Genomic DNA, 20068 nt, shown 5'->3' with positions numbered 1-20068 from the left:
CCTACTGCTCATTTCTTCATGCACTGCTATATTAAAGAGAGAAGGAATATTGTTGACTGAGTCAAGTCACAACAGTTTCAAATCAAAAAGACCAAAGATTGGTGTATAGTCATACAGATAGTGTACACAGAATCATCCATCTACTTACGCTGAAAAACACAATAAAAGATCACGCTGCAATTTCTTAATCTTTGCATTTAATCAAAATATGATTTCCCGGCATTGACAGAATACAGGTGGCAGGATTATAGTTCGCGAAATGGCTAACATGAGTCACTAACGGCATAATCCTTGCGCATTTCTTCTATTGAAATTGCAAGTAAATCCAAAGATGACTTTTCTGCTACAGTCTGATAGGTGCCAACCCATTCAAAATGCCAATGCTAATATTCTGTAATTAACCTATAACACCTGCAGTTTAATAAGACTCAATGCAATGATGACATCACTTATTTCTGCGATATTTCTAATGTAGTGTAACCCTTTCAGTGCCATACATGACACAATAGACAGATGACATCCATAACCCAGGTGATCTTTATGACATATGAGACAGGCGGCGTTAAGTGCCATCCATGACACATGACACAGGTTCCATCCATGACACATTACTAATGTGACATCTCTACAACATGATATTTGTGCCATTCAAGACACAAGACATAGGTGCCATCTATGACACATGACACAGGTACCATCACAGTTGACTCACAATACGACAAATATGACAACATTTTCTCTGCTATTTCTTTCTAGAGGCAGAGATGATACAGATGACATCACCTCGATCTATATGTAGCATTTATAAATTTCAATTTATAGTGTTTCAGCTAAAGAGTTTTTGCAGGGTGCGGCACCCTGACTTTTTGAAATTTCCTTCTATTGCCCTGCCTTTTTTCATCATTGGCCAATTCATTGGACATTTGAAGCAGGGCGCTGCACCCTGCCTTTTTCAGACTGTGCTCTCTTCTGCCCGCCGCCTCAGATTTCTGGTTGAAACAATAATTTAGGATACCACAACAATCATATCCATACAGGACATTTCCGACAGTAGGAATATTCTGGAACAGAGGAAAGTCATATCAGGAATCTGGTGCCGTAACGTTGCCACAAAGGTCCCAGCCAAGAATTATCATTTTCCCAGCAAGGTTTTTTCTCAGGTGGGCCACACTGGATTTTGCCCACAAATCCAAGATGGCCACCAAAACACAAAATGGCTGCCAAATCCTGTTGCAACACAGTTTCAAAGGCAGAACGTACCTCTTGATAAAACAGTTATCTCTTGTTGAAAATAACAGAATACAATATTAGACAGAAACAAATATTGCCAGAGACAACAGTCGCAGAAACAATTTAACTATTAGCATCTCTTGTGTCTTAAAAGACAACAAGAGATGTAAGAAGAAGATGACATTGCATTTAGAAAAACCTAAATGTGACTCAATCAAATGTCTACTTGCAACACTTTGAGGGAAGCTATGACATATGGGATACATGTAGCTCAATCTTATCTCTAATATTTCACCTCCCTTTGTTCTTCAGAAAGAGACAGCAGAAGCTTGATCATTTTATAATGTGATTAGAAAAGTTGCTCTTTTGCTACACAAAAGACATTTTATCTACTTTGATGCGAACAACGATAACCTGGATAAAATTTTTCGTAAAGAATACACCATGTCTTTGTGAAACCAATAACGATTTTGAATCTAAACAAATTGAGCTGAATGTATACACTATATTGGTCTGAACATTGGCATTTTTTGAAAAAATCTCGGCTAGAATTCAGCTTGCTGAACGACAATCTGATAGAGCACCATTGATTATTAAAATGTGCTTCCTCTGTATTTTGGTGCTATTTCAATAATGGATTTCTTTTACTGACAACATTTTAAGTTTATGTGTTTTAATGGACTGAATGGGTGACAATAACCTCTAGCTGTTATCACTTACAGCAGAAAATGTTTTAAGTTCAAAGCAGTGGTATAACACACCAGAGATCCATTAAAAACTTCAGGAAAATAATTACCTTGGCTGTTGGCCGGTCCATTAGAACCAGACTATCAGTTGAGATTTCATACTAATTTTTGTGAATTAAAACCCAGCATCCTGAGCTAATTGACCACTTGCGCAAAGGTGTGTAATTGAGTCAGAATCATCCGATGTTTACCATGTAAACAACATGGCTGCCCAGCTTCCGCATGTCAACAAAGCTGCAAGATGGGGTTCTCCGACGCTGGTAGGTTTATGAAGATTACATTTCCTCCGTTTCTTCAAAAGAAGTTGGTGAATATTGACTGATGAAACAGATTTTTGCAAACTGAATAATTTGTATATAATCTCGATTGAAAGCATCTTTTTTTAGGGTTCAAGGAACCTTGAGAAGAAGTTCATTACAAAAAATAAATACTGTATTTTGACCGCCAATTTTCGTCACAACAGTTTTATTTTCATGGATTTCATGAATAATCTATCTTAATTTGCGAAAAAATAGAAATCGCCAAACTATATTTTTCATATTTGAAAAAAGGAAATTTTTAAAATCTAATTTTTTTCCTTTTAGACCACCATGTATGTGCGTGTTTTCCAGGTGCTATTTACGCATTCTAGACCTAGAAATATAGTGTAGGTAGAGCACATTCAAAAGTCTAAATTGAAACTTCCGACGCCACAAAAAACGTACCCCAACAATAATCCTGCCAAGAGAAACACTATCATACATTTGTTGCTGGCATTTAATGTTGGGGAGAGTACATGTAGGCTGGAGTAAGTTGTTTAGACTGCATCCTCTCTCACATTTTTGTTTGACATGGTGAGTTGATGAGGTTGAAGATGAGCCAACCTATCACTCAGGCACTTACTAATCTGGCTCATTGAGAAACTGAGCGCTTCCGATGCCACAAACCCCCTAAAAAGATTACATCTTCATACCGTTCAGAAGGTAATAAAAAGACCGAACAGCTCAGAATGCGATTTAAGAAGGATGCCAACTCCAATGATGGGCCATGCAATACCTGGCAATTAGGCCAGTAGAGGATAATTGATGCATCATGATTGACAGGTTTATTTAGCGAACAGGCCTCGCTCACTTACACCTGTCAAGCATTTGGGAGCAAATATCATCTCTGTTTTGTTGGAATTTCTTCAACATCATCCTTCCAGGAGTATTATGAGAACTGTCCGCTAATACTTGGCAATTTTCAACCATCTGGCCGACTCTCTTCTGTGGTAAGCATGTGATAATGCAGTGTCAATTGTGATTCATTAGCAAGGCACTGGGACCTTTGACCTTAGTCTAAGTGCTATGTACTTGTTCTTCTTCTGTGTTCAGATTTTCGTAACCGTCATAACCATGCACCACAACAAAATCAGCTGCTGGCTGCAGGTCTTTACCAATTCTCGCAACTTCCATTGTCTTAAAAGTGAAGTTTGCACGACCAGCCTTTTAAGTCTGCCTTTGCTTTTTCAATGTCCACAAAAAGGTACCAGTGCCTTCTTTTTTCCTGATGCGTTATAGAAAATGAAGTCAGATATTGATCTGCTGAACTCGTGATCTCACAGATTGTTCTATTCAGAAATTCTTATTGTGGATTTCCTTAGTGAGGACTCCAACAGTTTTATTCATACTCACTTAAAAAAAATACCGGTTGCATGCCAATTCCTTAAACAACGCCACCTACAGTTGAGATCAATATCAGCATGGTTCCACAACTCCTGACCTCTTCACACAAAAGTTGCTCATCAATTTGGGGTCACACAATCCTCTACTTTTCTCAGCCACCCGTTTTGTTCCGACATCGTCCATGGATCACAGGTCAATGATTGAAACTTTATCAACACAATACAACACGATCCGATTAGCTTCATCAAGTCAGATTCCACATGAGCTGACCTTCACGTAATGTTCCATCATTTTTTTCTTCGGAAACCCGATCTGCATGAGTTATCAATCAGGATTTTTTTTACGCTCTGCGTGATGACGGGGAAGATGAGACCTCACGATTTACATTTGTTGTATCCCCCAGCCATCAATTGGCATTCTTTTCTTCCTGCCCGCCTACCATATTCTAGCTGACCAGCCACTTTGCAACATATGTCTGTAGAGAGTCTCTGCGGTCTCGTGGCTAGGGTCTCCATAGTCTATAGTCTATTCCAGGGGAAGTGCCAAACCGATTTTTGTGATTTCACACAGAAAACATGGTAGTTGAACAAAATGTAGCATTTTATCTGAAACTTTTATGTCTGATATCTGAAAATACTCCTTTCTGACATCATTTCGCTATGAATGAGACATTTAACACCAAATACTGACAAATTTTCCAAGCCATTTTAGGCTGTTTTTTAAATACTGTCACATTGAATTGACTATCGCATAGGTTTAAAGAGGTTGGTGCTCAGAAATTGCAAATTCGCTGAAACTTGGAAAAGTAATTTTATATCAACGGCAATGTTGAAATTTATTTTCAGCACCTATTTACAAAGTTACATACGTGTATTTCAAATTCAAGTTCAATATTCAAATCTTGCTGAACAACGGAGTAAGTCTTCAACAACATTACAATGTTTTGTTATCATCCAAGGAGCAACTGGTAGCAACTGGTAGATCTGTGAGTCCGGTAGCAGTGACAAGTATGAGAATGTATAATGTATCGAACGGGCATTTTCCATTATCCACCCGAGGTTAAACAATCAGGGGACTGATGGGAAAGTCTTGTTAACAATTGATTCATACCCTAGCAATGTCTATAAACAATACCATGCATGTAGGACTTTCCTACAGCCTAGTACAGTACAAATCATCCCTTCTACTTCACATCAGTTACCCGCAACGTGCGCGTGTCACTCTGTTTTTTGCGAAGGCTGCACTTACATTAGATGCGTCTTACGGGCAACCTACACGCTGGGTAATACGTCACTTGCAAACCACTACCTCGCTACTGACACAGTTTTAGGGATGTCACTTGTGATTTGCACTGTACCTTGGCTTGATTAAAGGTGTGTGTTCTATGTCAAGAGCCAGGCCCTGACCACTGTTTTACTGTATTTAAAAGAGCCCAAATATTTGGTAGTTGAAAGTCGTCAGTATTCTGAACCAAAAGACAGGATATACTCACCTCTGCATTTTTGACTGGTGGAAGGATTTTACGGTACATGAGCATGTTGATTATCATCTCTGTGGCCTGAAAAATTAAAATCATGATTGGGCCGGTTTTATGAATCGATATTTGCTGTCATGATTTGCTGGAGACAGAGTTACTGTATCATGGATGTTATTTTATTTCTAGTAACCCAATGCAGGAAGAAAGTGGTGTTCACTAATGGTATCTACCATGTACTGTAAGACACCCATAGGACTGACAAATAATGACCTTAGAATAGAATAAATCGAAAAGGGATCACCCCATTTTCTAACAAGATGCTCAGAAGGCCCTTTATTTTGCGGATATCATAGTGCGTGTGCTTTGTTTTGATCAAACAAGCAGTGTCACATTTGATGATAGTTTCACTAGGAGGTCAACCCAACTGCACTAAAGTATATTGTCAATGGTCTCGCTCTTGATGTTTTCAAAGGGCAAATACTTACAATTGTGGAGATATATACAGCCAACAACCCTCTCCTGAAAGAGAGATATGAAAATGATTTTACATACCTTTACTGGTCATCTGACCAGGATATTAAAAGTTTAAAGGAGCTCAATAAAAGTCAACCGTGACATACAATTTTTTTGTCCCTGTGACTTGCAATTCTCATTTGTTCTTTGAAATGGTCGTCACAGTTCCATGCTACAAGCATTGTGATTGCTGCCACCTGCAATCTTAATCAAACCCAGCGATTGCTGGTTTTATCCGAAGACCCTTATCGCAGTGATAACTGTCACACGTTGCAGCATCAAAAATAACTTGTTTGCGTGGAGCTGATCGATCCTTGCATTAAAAAGTACATGCATGTATGAATCCAACTAAGAGTTATATGATTAACCCTATTGTTAGAGGTTTTTTAAGGTACTTATCTTAAACAGATCAAATAAGACATGCAGATTTAAAATGATAGCATAAGCCATTCTGTAAGTTTTCAAACTTCCCAAATCATGGTCCAAAACAAAGCACCTGAGGCTGCATATCTATGGACTGTTTGCTTGTGTCATTTCTACTTGTTTGCTTGTGACATTGTGACGCACCACACACAAAATAAACCATTTGGCCAATTGGGCGTTCCCATTTGTTGCACCAGGGGACATTAAATGGAGAAAATGATAAAAATGCCACAATTTCTCAAGGAAACAGTTCATGGATACATCGCAAGAAAACTGTCAGTGGATTTGCAGCCATACACACCCAAGCCTATTCTAAGCATAAGGCCAGCATTTATATGAGCAAAATAACATAAGCTAATCAATTGTTGAAAAAAACAGAGAGGTAAAAAAAAGGAACTTAAGAAATACAAGAAGGATGAGGATACATGGAGGGGGATACATGACAGGCTAGAGAAGGAAGGGATGATACGGTTAGATGAGGTTATGCCCACATATGTATACATGTTTTCATGTGTTTTTTAAAGATCTTGTGGGTACTGTTATTATTATATGCTGGAAAAAAATGTTTACCAGTATTTTGTACCGGGCAAAGTGCTGATTAACCCAGGTGGTAGCAGAAAAAAGATGGGGAAACAAGTAACATTGACAAACATCTTCCAAGCAAAGTGTTTTGATCTATCACATTGCGCAAAATATACTTGAGGGGAAAAGTTTTAGAAGAAAATAATATTTCAAGATCTATCGCAAAAAGTTGACATGATAACATTTACCATATGAGCCATCGGCCAATGAAACATTTTCAAAAGGGCGGGGCAATTAACTTGGCGGAGGAGAGTGCAGTCGCATTGTATAGCCAGGATATATCGGAGATCAGAAAGATTTCCGCGAGAAAAAAACCCTTCTCAACGAGCTAGAATTAATTTGGATAATGATAGGTGGCACCTTGCACAGATACCCAGGGACATCTTGCGACCGACCGGCTGATGTGACTCAAGGCGGGAAAAATACTCGTTGATTGTCAGAGTCACTCACGGTGATGAGCCTAATCTCGCGATTAGCGTGAGCATCGTGGGCAGTAGCCATGTCTCGGATAAAAGGTTCAAGCACACTGCTGAGGGCATGTTAGCAAGCAGCGAGTTGGAGTCTTTTCGCTCAGCGAATTTGGCTAATATTCGTCAGGATGGCTTCAAAGATTACGCCGATTGTCTGCGACACCACACATCAGGATAGGAGCAGACTCGAAGACAAAGCCACCAAGAATGAAGTGCAAAATGCATGATATTATAATATGATGCTAATGTACTACAATACTGCAAAGGGTCACATTTTTGCGCCCACTTAATTTTTTCCATTTGTAAATATTTCTTGGAATTTTTTTACCCACAAGTTCCGCTATGGCAGAAGATTCAATTCCTCCGTTTTTTCTACCAAATATGCACCAATCTTGGTTACTTGCAAAAATCCGGGCAAATAAGACGACGACGAAAATTTAGTGGTTGACAATAGCAACAAAGTGTCCCTGATAATTTTCATCTCAGGAGTAAAAAGGACTGAGGGCTGAGGACACCTACAGTCCTAATCACAAATGACATCCCGTACATCTTGTCATTGGCGCGCCACCCAATTTGCAGTTCATGCCAGGAAACTGGCGCGATCACGCCCGCAAATGCTTGTAAACTACTCCGCACGAGCGCTATCCATAACGCCCGCCGGACACTTGAGGGGCGCGTGCCGCCCGTCATAAAAAAACACCGGCGCGATAACGCCCGCCGTTTCCCAGCACGATCGTGATTCACTTCCCGGTATCCAGAGTTCCATTTCGCGGAAATCTAGAGTCTCACTCAACGCGGTAATTATGCCTTTTAGCGCTGGGCACACGCCAGGCTGTACACTTCGCTATAGTTGGTGGTTGCTGCAGTGCGCGGTAATCGCATATCGAATCAGGATGAAACTAAGTATTATAAAGTGGATTGTAGGCGTTTTGAGAATGTTTTTTCGCCGGGAGTTGGCTGCAAAAAGTGCATAGCAGATAAAACTAGTTTTTGTCTAAATTCCTTGTTCATAATGTAATAAATTGCCATGCCCGACGGGCAGCATGACTTAGTCCTGCGACTTGCCCAGAAATTTTTTTACTCTGGAATTGTTTACAAGTGTCTCATGCGGGCGCAGGCATGACCGCGGCTGTTTCCTGGCAGTAGTTTGCGGGCGCAGGCGTGATCACGGGCACGGGCGTGATCGCGCCTGTTTACTGGCATGGCCCGCCCGCTAGACAGCTGGCGGGAGTGAAAAAAATAGTGCCCGTGGAAAGGGTTGCGGGAGTGACTGATGGTGCCCGTGGATTTTTCTAATGGCAGGCACTGAATTTGTAGGTCGTGCGTATGCCACACGTAATATACGCGGAACATAGAGAGATAAGTGTGTCACTGGTGCGTCATTGGAGCGCAACTCGCGCGTCACTGATACGAAGCAGGACGGATGTCAATTGTGATTTGGACTCACCTGACGAGTAGGGGAACCAAACAGTCACTCAGCCAGGAGTCGAACCCACGACCTCTTGATCACGAGGCTGACTCTCTTCTACTGCGCTACCGCTGCCCCAAGGTATGGTACAGAGACCCAACAGTCTCAACACTACAATGGTGAAGCCATGATAGAATCATTCGACCCAAAGCATATCGTGAGACAATTTCCTGCAACACAAGTGCCAACAAAAGAAAAGTGCTTGACCAAGGCCACAAGTAATGTGTATGCCGTGTGAGGTGTCAAAACCCATACAATGTCTAAGTAAGGAGACTGATAACTTAACCACCAGACAAGTTTCTATCTGTGCAATTTTTCATGACTAGCATCATCTTTATAACACAGAATGGTATGACGAAATGCAATTTGCCATATCCGTAACATGACCTTTGAATATAAAACATTTGTCCTTTTAACTCATGTTTAAAGGTCACCATTTCAAAAATAAAACAGGCACCGTCTCAGTTCAAACGCATACAAATCCACTTTATAGTTCACTATGCTAGCAGCGATCTATATAGCAACAGAACTACATTAGCATTCGTTACGATTTGACATTTAATAACTGTTTACTGTTCTGGCAATATTTCGTTTAACTCGATGTAATTTCGATGCGAATCATTGGTCAATTGAACGAATTGGATGAGCATCGGCAAGAAGCCATTGAGAGTTTGCTGATATATGCCATGATTCGCCCGAGCCAGGGCTTCTGAGCTGTCTCAAATGTCGATGGGCGACGATCGTGATTGATGGATGAGGTTGCAAGTTATTCCAATCTGACAAACAAAATGTCATTCGCCCAGCTCGATATTGACTTCTCATGCACAATAGAAACACTCTCTGATAAATTACAATTGATTCAATTTCAAAAGTTCAATTCTTTTGGTCTTTCCCGTATTAAAGGAAATGGAAAAGGTTACAGCATGTCCAAGAGGAAGGCTCAGCAGTCTTGATGTACCGGCCCACATTCAAAAGGTTAGAAGTGCTAAGGTCAACAGCAATTTCTAGCTGAACATCATCATCATACATTTCGAAGGTAATGAGAGTTGGAACAAGGCAAATTCTGATTCTCAGTCAGACCTTGTCGCAATATCACAACTCTATACCTACATGTGGCCACTCTCCTTTTGGTAAATTAGTTTGCTACGACCCACCGATTTTGCGGTCCGGTACATCAAAGAAGCTCCCTTCCATAGCACGAAATTGCAATGACATGACTTTCTGGTGTAATATTAGCAAATGCATGATGCAATCAATGATCGAGTGATGTTGTAGATTGCATCGCAAAGTCACAAGGCACCACGACCTGCCTATAGTAAGTGATGTGGCTGGGCAAAAATGGTAGTCATACCAGGATAGGACATTGTCTGGTTTATTGCCCAAACCCTTTAAATTTGAGTGTACCACGTCACTGGGGATGCTGACTTTGTCTTTAACCAAAAGTAGAGTCCATCACAGGCTACCGACATTTCTTGACTGGACAGAGTTTTGCCTGCCCTTGCACAGGTACCAGTAAAAACCACTTGCCCAATATTACAAGTGAAGCAATTTCCCCGAGTTTGGCAAGAAAAACAATTGAGACTGTGAGTCCACTGAGTTTCTAATAACCAAACCACCAGTCATCAAGTCTCATTTTGTTCGCCTAAAAAGTAAATGCCCCATCACTTCTTCTTGCGAGAATGATATTGTCATGACTTCCCTTAAAAAGTTAAAACTGCCAGAGTAATTGATGGATTGGTGTGGCTGAGTCAACCAACTCCTGCTCACAAAAATACTTTAGTCACTGCTCAATTAAAGCCCAGATCAGTCCTGATCCCCAACTTTTTCCATTTGCTGTCAGTTATTTTGAAATTCCCACTCGGCTCTCAGCGTCTGTGGAGCTTAACTTGGTAGCAAGATGATATGCCGATACGCCAATACGAAACTTGTATCCGCAATGCAGGCAAGAATATCAGAGTTAGAATCTATTCAGGATTATTTTAACAGAAGAGCTACAGTGTGCATTTCTTCTTCTGGGCTTGTTCTTGGGGCGATAGGCGAATCATGTTGTTTTCAGTTGAGTGTAGTAGTGGCCAAGTTATTCTGATATTCGGAAAGGAAATGATTAATACTGTAAGCAGAAAAATTGTTGCGTCTTTTCTATTTTTGCAATTTGGAACAATTTCAGAAAAAAATGTTCGCTTTTTTTTATTTTGGCAGACGATCGTTTTCGTTTTCGAATCAGACAGTTTTTTGCACCTTTCATTTTTGCCAAACTATAGGTTCATTGTGGAATTCGCAAAAATAAATTGCCCTGCTGTGCCTAACAGAGGGTACCGGTTATACAACACAGCTCTTATGTATGGTCTCTCATCCAGTACAGCCAGCTATGCAGCGGTCAATGTTAAACCTGTACTCCTCCAGACCTGGTCAGGCTGCCGGCGCTTTGTATTTTTGTCTAGAGCGAGGACCAAGAACTTGACACTACCTGATCGGGAAGAAAAATCCTGTTTGTCCAGAATTGAACACAAAATTGGTTGTGACCCTGACCAGGGGGGTACAGGGTAAATGCTGACTGCAGCATAACACTAACAGCAGTGTGACAAATCTGCATCACAAAAGAAGGGCCAGATCACAGCTGTCCAGAGCGGAGACTGACCCTTTAACCGACATTGTTGGGTGAAGAACTGACAGTTTCCTCTCAAAACTACAATTGGCGTAAGTCCCCAATGACACACTGGGATAACATGGGCAAAAAGCCTGCCGAATTGAAGGAAAATAAAGGAATTATGAGGCGGACATGATGACAACTTTGATCTAAACCAGTAGAGAATGAATAGCCCTCTAATTAAAATGCATAACTTTATAAAACTAGGGTTTTAACTGGGAATGCAAATTAGAAAGCCATTATAAGGTGATTATGAACTTGATGATTTTTTAAAGCCATGGGAGATTCAAGATAGTGGTCATTAAAAAAGTAATCTCACATTGCAGTCCTTAGGGAAATGAAGCCCCGATTGCCATTAACTGTAAAACCACACAAATCTCCATTGCAGCACAGTGACATGATTATAAGCTGTCAGAGCTTCTTTAAAACTATTTTTCGGGTCTTGCGCTAGATTTTCTTATCAGGAGTCAAACCAAAGTTTTGGCAAGATCTTGGGAGTCCTGCCACAGGTCTTTAAAGTTCATAGTTTGAATATTTAGGGTCCTGGGCCAAGTTTCATGCTGCAGCTTCAAAAGACACTTTTTGGGGTTATCTTGAGCCCTGACTTTTACCTGAACCATTTTGCTATTTCGAATTGTTACTGGTGCAACCCAACTTGGCTCAGAAAGGCGAACCACCTTAGCTTGCCAAAGAGATCTATGAATAAATCTGTCTTTTGTTACGTAAGCTGAGATATGCTATAGGGTTTGTCCCTGGGCCAAGGTTGTGGTACTGTAAAACATGTTCGTGTGCCTTTTATTTTCATGTTAATTGATGATTGTGAAGAACACAAATTGCCATGAAAGAGAAATCTAATTAAAGTCACTGTTGCAGGCCCATTGTCAAAACACTAAATTAAAAGTATGACAAAGTAACAGTTTGACAAAACTGCATGACTGCAAATATTTCCAAGCTTGCAGTAGTTTACAGTCAGCATTTCTGGTCACTTCTGGTTGAGCAAGTGTTCCAACGCCCATGTAACTAGCCGCATATCAGTATCTTCTGCCAGGGTACGTTTCCATCTCCCAAAATACAAGATCAGCAATACACGTACAAGAAGTAACATGCCACATAAACCGGAACAATGACTGAGGACAAGTTTTTGTATCCCCCAGGAAAAGCTGACCAGAATCGCATAAAACAGAAGGGCGGAGTCCATCAAATGTGGAGCAAAAGATATCACAACGGACTACTCAGGACATCGATAGAAAGTCAAACAGAACTCAACAATGCCGATCAATAGATTGATCCCAATTTCACACTCAAAGTCTTGACGGCAAACCCATCCTCTGATCTTTCTTTATCGCCACCTCGCACCTGGACCACGTGGAATTTCATCGTGTTTTTCCAGGGGATTAAACGCAAGGTACGTTTTGTGTGTTTTTCGGACAAGCACAATAGCATTAGCCGTTGTCGGTACATCCCGCACGCCTGAATCAGCCAATGTTGATTGGTTTCAGCCTAACGTCCAAGGGGGTTATGTTTGCATAAATGAAATACTCGGGATCTTTAGCAGGCACGGGAAAGCTACCACATGATATTCTAAATTGATAACCCTATGTTCAAGGCTTTCATTCTGTTTGCTTTAATAGAGCACCACGCAAAGAAAAATGTGTCATTTTGAACCCCTGCTTTTAAATGTGTTGTCTTCCTACATGTAATCATGTCGACAGTGAACTCAACACACTCAAGTGTCCAACCCAGGTTATGAACAGCAACGCCCGAAGGCTGTGATGTCAACTGTTTTATGATTAGTATCTTCAAACAGTTCACATCTCAATGAGATAAGAGGAGTATTTTTTCATACCAACGTTACCAAGAGGTTCAAAGAATTCTTCTGTGGCAATCATTAAAACAGAACCCTACCACTTTTTTTACACTTGGTGAAACTGATGCAACTCACATAACTTTAAGGGCAGGGCAGTTGGGTAAACTCCAGCACCTTGCCCCTCTAAAAGAGCTGATGTTTTTATCAGAGTCAATTAATGCACTTTCTGTCACTGAAAGGTACAAACTCTGCCCTATATTCCAGTTGCCCTAACATTTCTTTGCTCATTTCGAAATTCCCTGCCGTTTCTGGAGGAAGCAGGGTCAGAGGAACAGAATCTAGTAATTTTCAGAATCACTGGTCACTATTTAAGCCAGCATCATCGACACCATGCAAGTCCCGCTTGCTTGCTAATCCCAAGATGGCCAAAGAGCTAATTTGCGCTAAATTCTCCAAGCTGACCGCCTGCACTGGCCAAAACAATAGAACCCATGGGGTAAACCCACACACGAGAGAAAACCACTGATCAATATGAGCTAATTAAAAGCTACTTTCCCGGCTAGTCCGTCATTTACGAAATTAGCCGGCTATACCATTGGTGAATAATAGAAGTAAGGAGATAAGTATAGCATTGATACCCGCTAGTTTATTAATGCTAATTTGGTCAGATACAATTGATGAAGATTCTAAGATGATCGCTTCGATGAAATGATGAAGTGTGAGATTCTGTGTTGCAATGGAGGCTGGATGATGGACAATGTGTCTATTAACCCTCTCTGAACACCTGAAAGAGATTTTTCAAAATCTACGATACGTTCCAAAACTACATGTACATGTTTATGTATGGTACATGTATCCTCAACTTCGTACGTCATGGCAAACAACATACATTACTCTCTGGAGAAGACTCTGGCAAAAAGTACCCTCAGCCAAAAGGAATAAGTTGGGCAACGCATTTGAACCCACTCGACTGATGGTTCACTTCAGATTAAATTGAACATGGCAAGATTACCTAGGGGTGACAACCAAGAAAGTTTTTACATTTACGACTTAAAATCCAACATGTTCAGAGTGAAAGGGCAAGCATACCGTTGTCGTAACGTCAAGTTTTAGCAAAAAATAAGGGCTACATGTATGTAAAATAAGTCAACTCCTGGCTCGATTATTAAAATGAAGTGTGAGCCTGCTGGAAAAAAGGCAAGAAAAGGGTACGATTCAAAACAGCAAGAAACCCTGGCAGTTACTTTCACATGCGTTTTGGTCCATCATATTGCCAAACCAATAACTTTACAAATGTACATTGAAATTAATCAAATGACTGTGAAGGCCATGAGGTTTTCCACATTCACCAATGTTTCCATCTGTAGTGGGAACTAAGCTTGAAGCTAAAATATTTGTTTTTTGAACTTTTTTTGCCAACAATAACTTTAGTCATGTACCAAGAAAAATTCTCGCCTGTCAGTCCACTCCTCTACAATTGCAAAACAACTGATAACTTGAAGTGACAACACTTTGAAATCGTGTTGATGAAATGTTGGACATTCAGTTGTTGTTTTTTTCAGGAACACTTTATACACAGGTGAGGTTTGAACAAATGATGATCTTTACTTTCTATTAAAAGGCTTCTCCACAGGCAGGTCACAAGCCTGAATGTCGCAGTGAATGCAAAAAATCTCTTATTTAGTACAGCATGGTTGATTTTGCTCTAGTACAGCAACAAGTAATTTTGCCAGCAGAATACCAATTTTCTTCATGCACCACACTGCGACTCTACACTGCGACTCTACGTAAACGTTGATATATGCAGGCTGGATTTTACAGATTATCTACATATTAATGTTGAGGAGGGTGTTCAGGGTCACTCGGTGGGATCTGCAACAACATCTCGGAAGGTTTCCCACCTCTTCGAGTCAAGGCTGACCACCTATTCGAGTAATCCAGCCTCAGATTCAAGGCTAGCTCTAAACTGGACCCTTTTAAATATTTTTTGGATTCCATATTGTGGTGAGGCAATGCCAGGACACCCAAGGAGCTACGGTAAAGAGAGTTGGAATGTATGCTTTGATTACTCCCATACACCAATATCTTTTGTTCAAATGCTAAAGCCGGAGTAGGGTCACAGTTAGTTGTTTTCAGTTTGAAAACCTTAAAAGTGCTCCTTGGATGTCCTTGCAGAACTTCAATGCAACAAGGAAACTGTAAATGGAGTACACAGCGTATGGAAGGGTCCAGTTAGAGTTAGTCTTCAATCTGAGGCTGGCTGGATTCACTCAGTGAGGGCTGTTAGCCTTGACTCGGAGAGGTGGGCACCCTCAGAGATGTTGTTGCTGATCATCCTTGGTGTCAGAGGGTTTAGCAATTTCAGATGTGTATCCCAGGTGTTGACCTCTACCATGTCATAATTAATCTAGGCAATAAAGATATAGTAAACTTTCAGGCCTACCTCGACTTACGTTCAAGGCTGATGGCAATGAATGATGCGCACAACGCGGGAAGGAAAGCTGATGTTATGTAGACCCCTCCAAGCACTTTCCTGTTGAATACAACGAGAGAGAAGAAAAACCACTAAGAGATGGACAGAGTATTGGTTACATGGTGTGGTTAGATATGACCTTCCGGAGCAAGGCCTCGAGAAAGACCGCCAGGGGCTACTCCTGGCTCCAACGTCCCCAAGTCACTGCCTCAGAGCCAAAAAGGAAAAGGCTAATTGCATTCTGCAACACAATATCCTAATTGGTTAGATACTGCTTTCTTTCTCACAAGGAAGCAGAACCGGTTAGCCTAAGGGTTTACGAGGGTCTTAATCAGCCATTAGGATGGTCAGCCCTCACCCTATCTGAAAGGATAAATAATTTGTGAGTGATTCATCTAACATAAAGTATGGAAAAAAGACGTTTCGTATATCCTGATAATAATGCTAATATGATGTCTTGGCCGAGAGGCGGCGGCCGTGTGACTCATGAAAAACAGCCGGTAACGATCTGTAAGAATAAACCAGAATAATGCCCCGCTCAGAATCTATTGTTTCTGAGGAGTTAAGAGGGAAGAGAAACCTGTGAGCGGAGATGGTTAGTAAAAGGCCAGGACAGTCACAGCCATTTTGCGCTCAAAAGAACCACTAAATAGCAAGCAGCTTTTCTACGATTGCAACTCACATGTAGACCAAAGTTTTCACTCACTGAACCAGAAGACTGGGTTTCATCAAAGAACTCCGAAACGTTGAACTAATGTTCAAATCAAAGACATTATGCTGCAAAGAACTGTTTTTTTCCCTTTATACAGTTTTGATGTTGCAGCCCTTCAGATGGTGGTAAGAGAAATTACTGGGACAGCAAAGGACGTAGCCCTGGGCAGTTTCTTTAACAATACCGAATATTGTAGTGTCCGTCTTTGGTAATCTGAGATTCTGGTAAAGTAACTATCGTGGCTTCCCATTTTTACCACTTTAAGAAGCTTTTGAAAATCATATTGAAGGGTGTGCCTTTTTTGGGTGGCCTGCCTAAAATTACATTATACAATAGAACGTGTATTCATATTTTAGCCGAACGGAGCCAGACAACAGAGAGTATCTTTTATGGACAGAACAACAGACTTCGGCAAAAACCTATACAACATGTTCTCACAAGAGCAGTGCACCATCTACCTCTGATGAATATTTCTATTAGTATTAAGTGCGATCAGTGTTCTCCACAGGGTTTTCTCAAGGTAGGGTGATACCCTTGATTTGCATGAGGTTTTACCAGTGTGCAACACAAGGTAGGGTGGCCAGCAATTTGAGGTAGGGTGACCAGCAATTTGAGGTAGGGTAGCCCTATAGGAACCCTCTACAAAGTTCTAGAGCAAGGTAGGGTGGCTCTTCCAAGGTAGGGTAGTAAGCTACCAAGGTAGGGTGGGCCACACTGACAAATAGACTTGTGGAGAACACTGTGTGATATATGTAACTTTTCTTCAAAATAATCATGGTGATGACCACTTTTGAAAAATGCCCAACAATGACACAAATGCAAAAATACATGTAGCTCTGGGAATAAACTTCCCCAAGACAGTGCTGCCACACCAGGTCAAATAAATTTTATCTCCGCCGTAATCCAGTTTCTATGGCACTCAAACGCAATGCTTATAAACTATTAATAGCAAATAGTGCGAGAGAAGAAATCAGATTTTTATTAGCCGTATTATTCTAGGCTTGTCCATTCATCTGATAGTGCTTCTTAATGTTCAACAAGCCGATTGACTCAAGATGTGGAAGTCTAGAGTATTTTGATTGTAACCTCAAAGGTAGTCAATTCAATAGGAACAGCAAGCAACCGTATTCCTGTGGCATTTTAATTTCCTTTGGAAAACAAACCGACAATGCGAACATTATGGCATGCACATAAAGACCACGTCGATTTCAATTATGCATGACAATAGCGCCAAAGTGAGTAGGCATTCCTAAAGACGGATTGCTACAAGTCGCTTGTGCTCTGAGACTCAACTTCTATGTTGATTCGGTAAAATGCTAGAAGTCTTGAGATCAAAGTCAGGGAGTGGGCTATTATATTATAGCTGGCATAGATATCGCTGTGAGAAAGGTTGAGTTTCGTAGCTGCTTTAGTATACCAGAGATTCTGTGTGGGTTTCCTGGGACCCTGGATAGGTAAAGGGCAAATATGAAACACTTTTAGGCAAAATGTAAGTACAGACAACTTAGGTATATCAAGTATGGATTCTAATATGCTTGATTATATGTGCATTGTCTACAGATGTAGTGTTTGTTGGTGCTATTTTTATATTACTGACGAAGGACCCATGTGCTACAGGACTGCCCTCTGCACAAAAATCTGCCAAATGGTGCCAACATGCGGGATCAACTGTATGGAAAGACTGAGTAAGGACATGGAAAATGGTACTAGTTTGTGGCAATGCTGTGCAATGTGACCCATTTTGAACACCTTGGGTGCACATGGGTTTTACTGATTATCCTCTGCAGTGCCTGCATTTAACCTCCTTTCGCCACATTGCAAACAAAATTCCATAAGAGAGAATTACCCGAAGTTTCTTTAACATCAGATTCTTTAAAAAAATAGCCTTCAACTGAAACAAAGGCTTTTTTGTTTTTTATATTAGATCTTCCTTACTTGTATAATATTCAAAGAGAGTGGACTTTCATCAAAAATCTCATATTTTTATAACCATAAACCCTATAAGAGCACATTTTACAGTCCCCAGACCTCATACACACACAGACTGCCGAAATTAGGAAAGTCCTTTCCTTCAGGAAAAATCATCAGATGATCGAGTTCATGTAGCTTACAATTTTTCAAAGAGACGATTGCCACGATCCTCAGGACCCCTGTTTGATGACGTTGATGTACGTTATTGGGCCCTAAATGGCTGGATGTTTAAGACGTAGATCTACGTCATTGGGCATCCAAGGTGCTCAGTTTTTGGCGCTTATTTATTGGTGAGGATTGGTAGTTCTGGGCAAGGCATATTTTCATTACAGAAGGAGGAAAGGGGGGTCAGGGGCAAGGGTGCAGCACTGCTAAAAGCCAGAAAATACAAATAGCCATGAAAAGAAAACAGTTTCAAAGAAATGAACAAGACAACAAAAAGGGATGAAAGGCACTGTCCTAAACTATATGGTGCTCGTTGATTGAGATATATTTTGTACCATCATATAGTTCAGGAACAGTGTAGGATGAAAGTCAAATAAAGACAGATTGATAACACAAATACAAGAAATACAAAACTTTAAAATTTCGATGGCTGGTAAAATGTTCTTCATTGCTTCATTTCCGTTTGATTGGTTGTTGGGTTTGGGATACTGCTTCTGTCCGGCGTGAATTTTTTTCAGTTGGTAGAATGTTTGTGTACATTTTTGGATACATCCTGAAACCACCCTCTTTTTTGGCACTCTGTTACAACAAAATTATTAGTTTTGGATACTGCTTCAATCTGCGGGTTGTAAAATGTACTATTTTCATGTCCCCTTGTACGCTGCTTTTTATAACACAGGAAACAGTCAGATCCTTTTATATAGTAGCAAGTCTGAATCACACTTATGAAATCTAAATCGTCTTCATGACACATCATTTGTAAAGGCAATCCTAAATATAAGTTGATCTATTGATATTAGTTTGGTGAAGTTCATCTATGATTTCACCATTTCTCTTGAGAGAAGTTCATACAATGCCCAGATACACATTAAAAGCAACCCGAAAAAATTTATCATGTTTAATCCTAACTCTTTGTCGGAAAGTGCCAAAGATTGAATTGCAAAGCGAAAAATCTGGGAGTATTCTCAATGCAACTGACTGGGAAACCTGTGATTTGTTGTGTTCGTTGAAACGTTGGTCGGGATGTGAGAAAAACTTCACTTGGTTGGCTTCTCGCGATGTGAAGTCGTCGCGAGATGAAACGACTTGTTTATAGGAGCGGGGAAAAGCAAGCTGCACAATTACTTCTGATGGAGTCGTTCTGATCATATAGAGCTAATCTGACTGAGTGTGTCGTCTTCATGTCTCTGTAGTTATTGTGTGAGGCGGTACATCTTAGGATTCGTCTCATTCAATGCGCTGCGCGTTTCTTTTCATACCAAGAAGAAATCACACGGCAACTTTTGTTGTTTGCCAAGCGCTCTGTATAGTGCTTATGTCGACTATTAGATATGAGTAAACAGCCTAGGGTTGTGTTTGTGTGTTAGGAAAAACTCGACGAGTTAATCATAAAGTGTACTGCCTCTTCTATCATGTATAACAAACATCTCCTTGCGATTGTTCAATGCGGAGAAAAGTAGATGATTTTGTATCAAAAGCTTTCAGAGTTGCTTTTTTTGTTCTTGCGCTCACAACATCAAAAAGCGGTACGTAGCCTTCTGCTGTATCAACTGCGACTAAAGATTTGTTTGAAATTGGGGATCAGGCCGAAAATAATGTTTCTGTACTTACAATGCTCTGAATCAGATTTGAAGACGAGACATTTTTCCCAAAGAGAGATTAGTAGCGGCTCTGATTTAATTTGCAAATGGAGATGTAATTTGTACTTTTCTATAAGTACACCGAGAGAGTTTGATGTTTT

At 40.5% G+C, this 20068-nt stretch overlaps 1 protein-coding gene across 3 annotated transcripts in view; it reads right to left on the bottom strand.

Moving 5' to 3' along the window:
• The window catches only part of LOC135488721 (transmembrane protein 135-like), a 94376-nt gene that overhangs the window by 34104 nt on the left and 40204 nt on the right, over positions 1-20068 (bottom strand). For 2 of the 3 annotated variants that reach the window (XM_064773447.1, XM_064773445.1), the window contains exons 3-5: positions 15450-15539; positions 5582-5615; positions 5112-5177 (exon numbers count right to left, since the gene is read on the bottom strand). In XM_064773447.1, the coding sequence (XP_064629517.1) occupies positions 5112-5177; positions 5582-5615; positions 15450-15539 (190 nt within the window). The remainder of the gene's footprint in view (positions 1-5111; positions 5178-5581; positions 5616-15449; positions 15540-20068) is intronic. The other variant, XM_064773446.1, reaches the window with a different exon arrangement.

Source organism: Lineus longissimus, chromosome 5, assembly GCF_910592395.1.
Source record: "Lineus longissimus chromosome 5, tnLinLong1.2, whole genome shotgun sequence".
Classification (NCBI taxonomy): domain Eukaryota; kingdom Metazoa; phylum Nemertea; class Pilidiophora; order Heteronemertea; family Lineidae; genus Lineus; species Lineus longissimus.
Note: the sequence above shows the minus strand (reverse complement) of the source record. Positions and strands in the feature narration are given on the sequence as shown.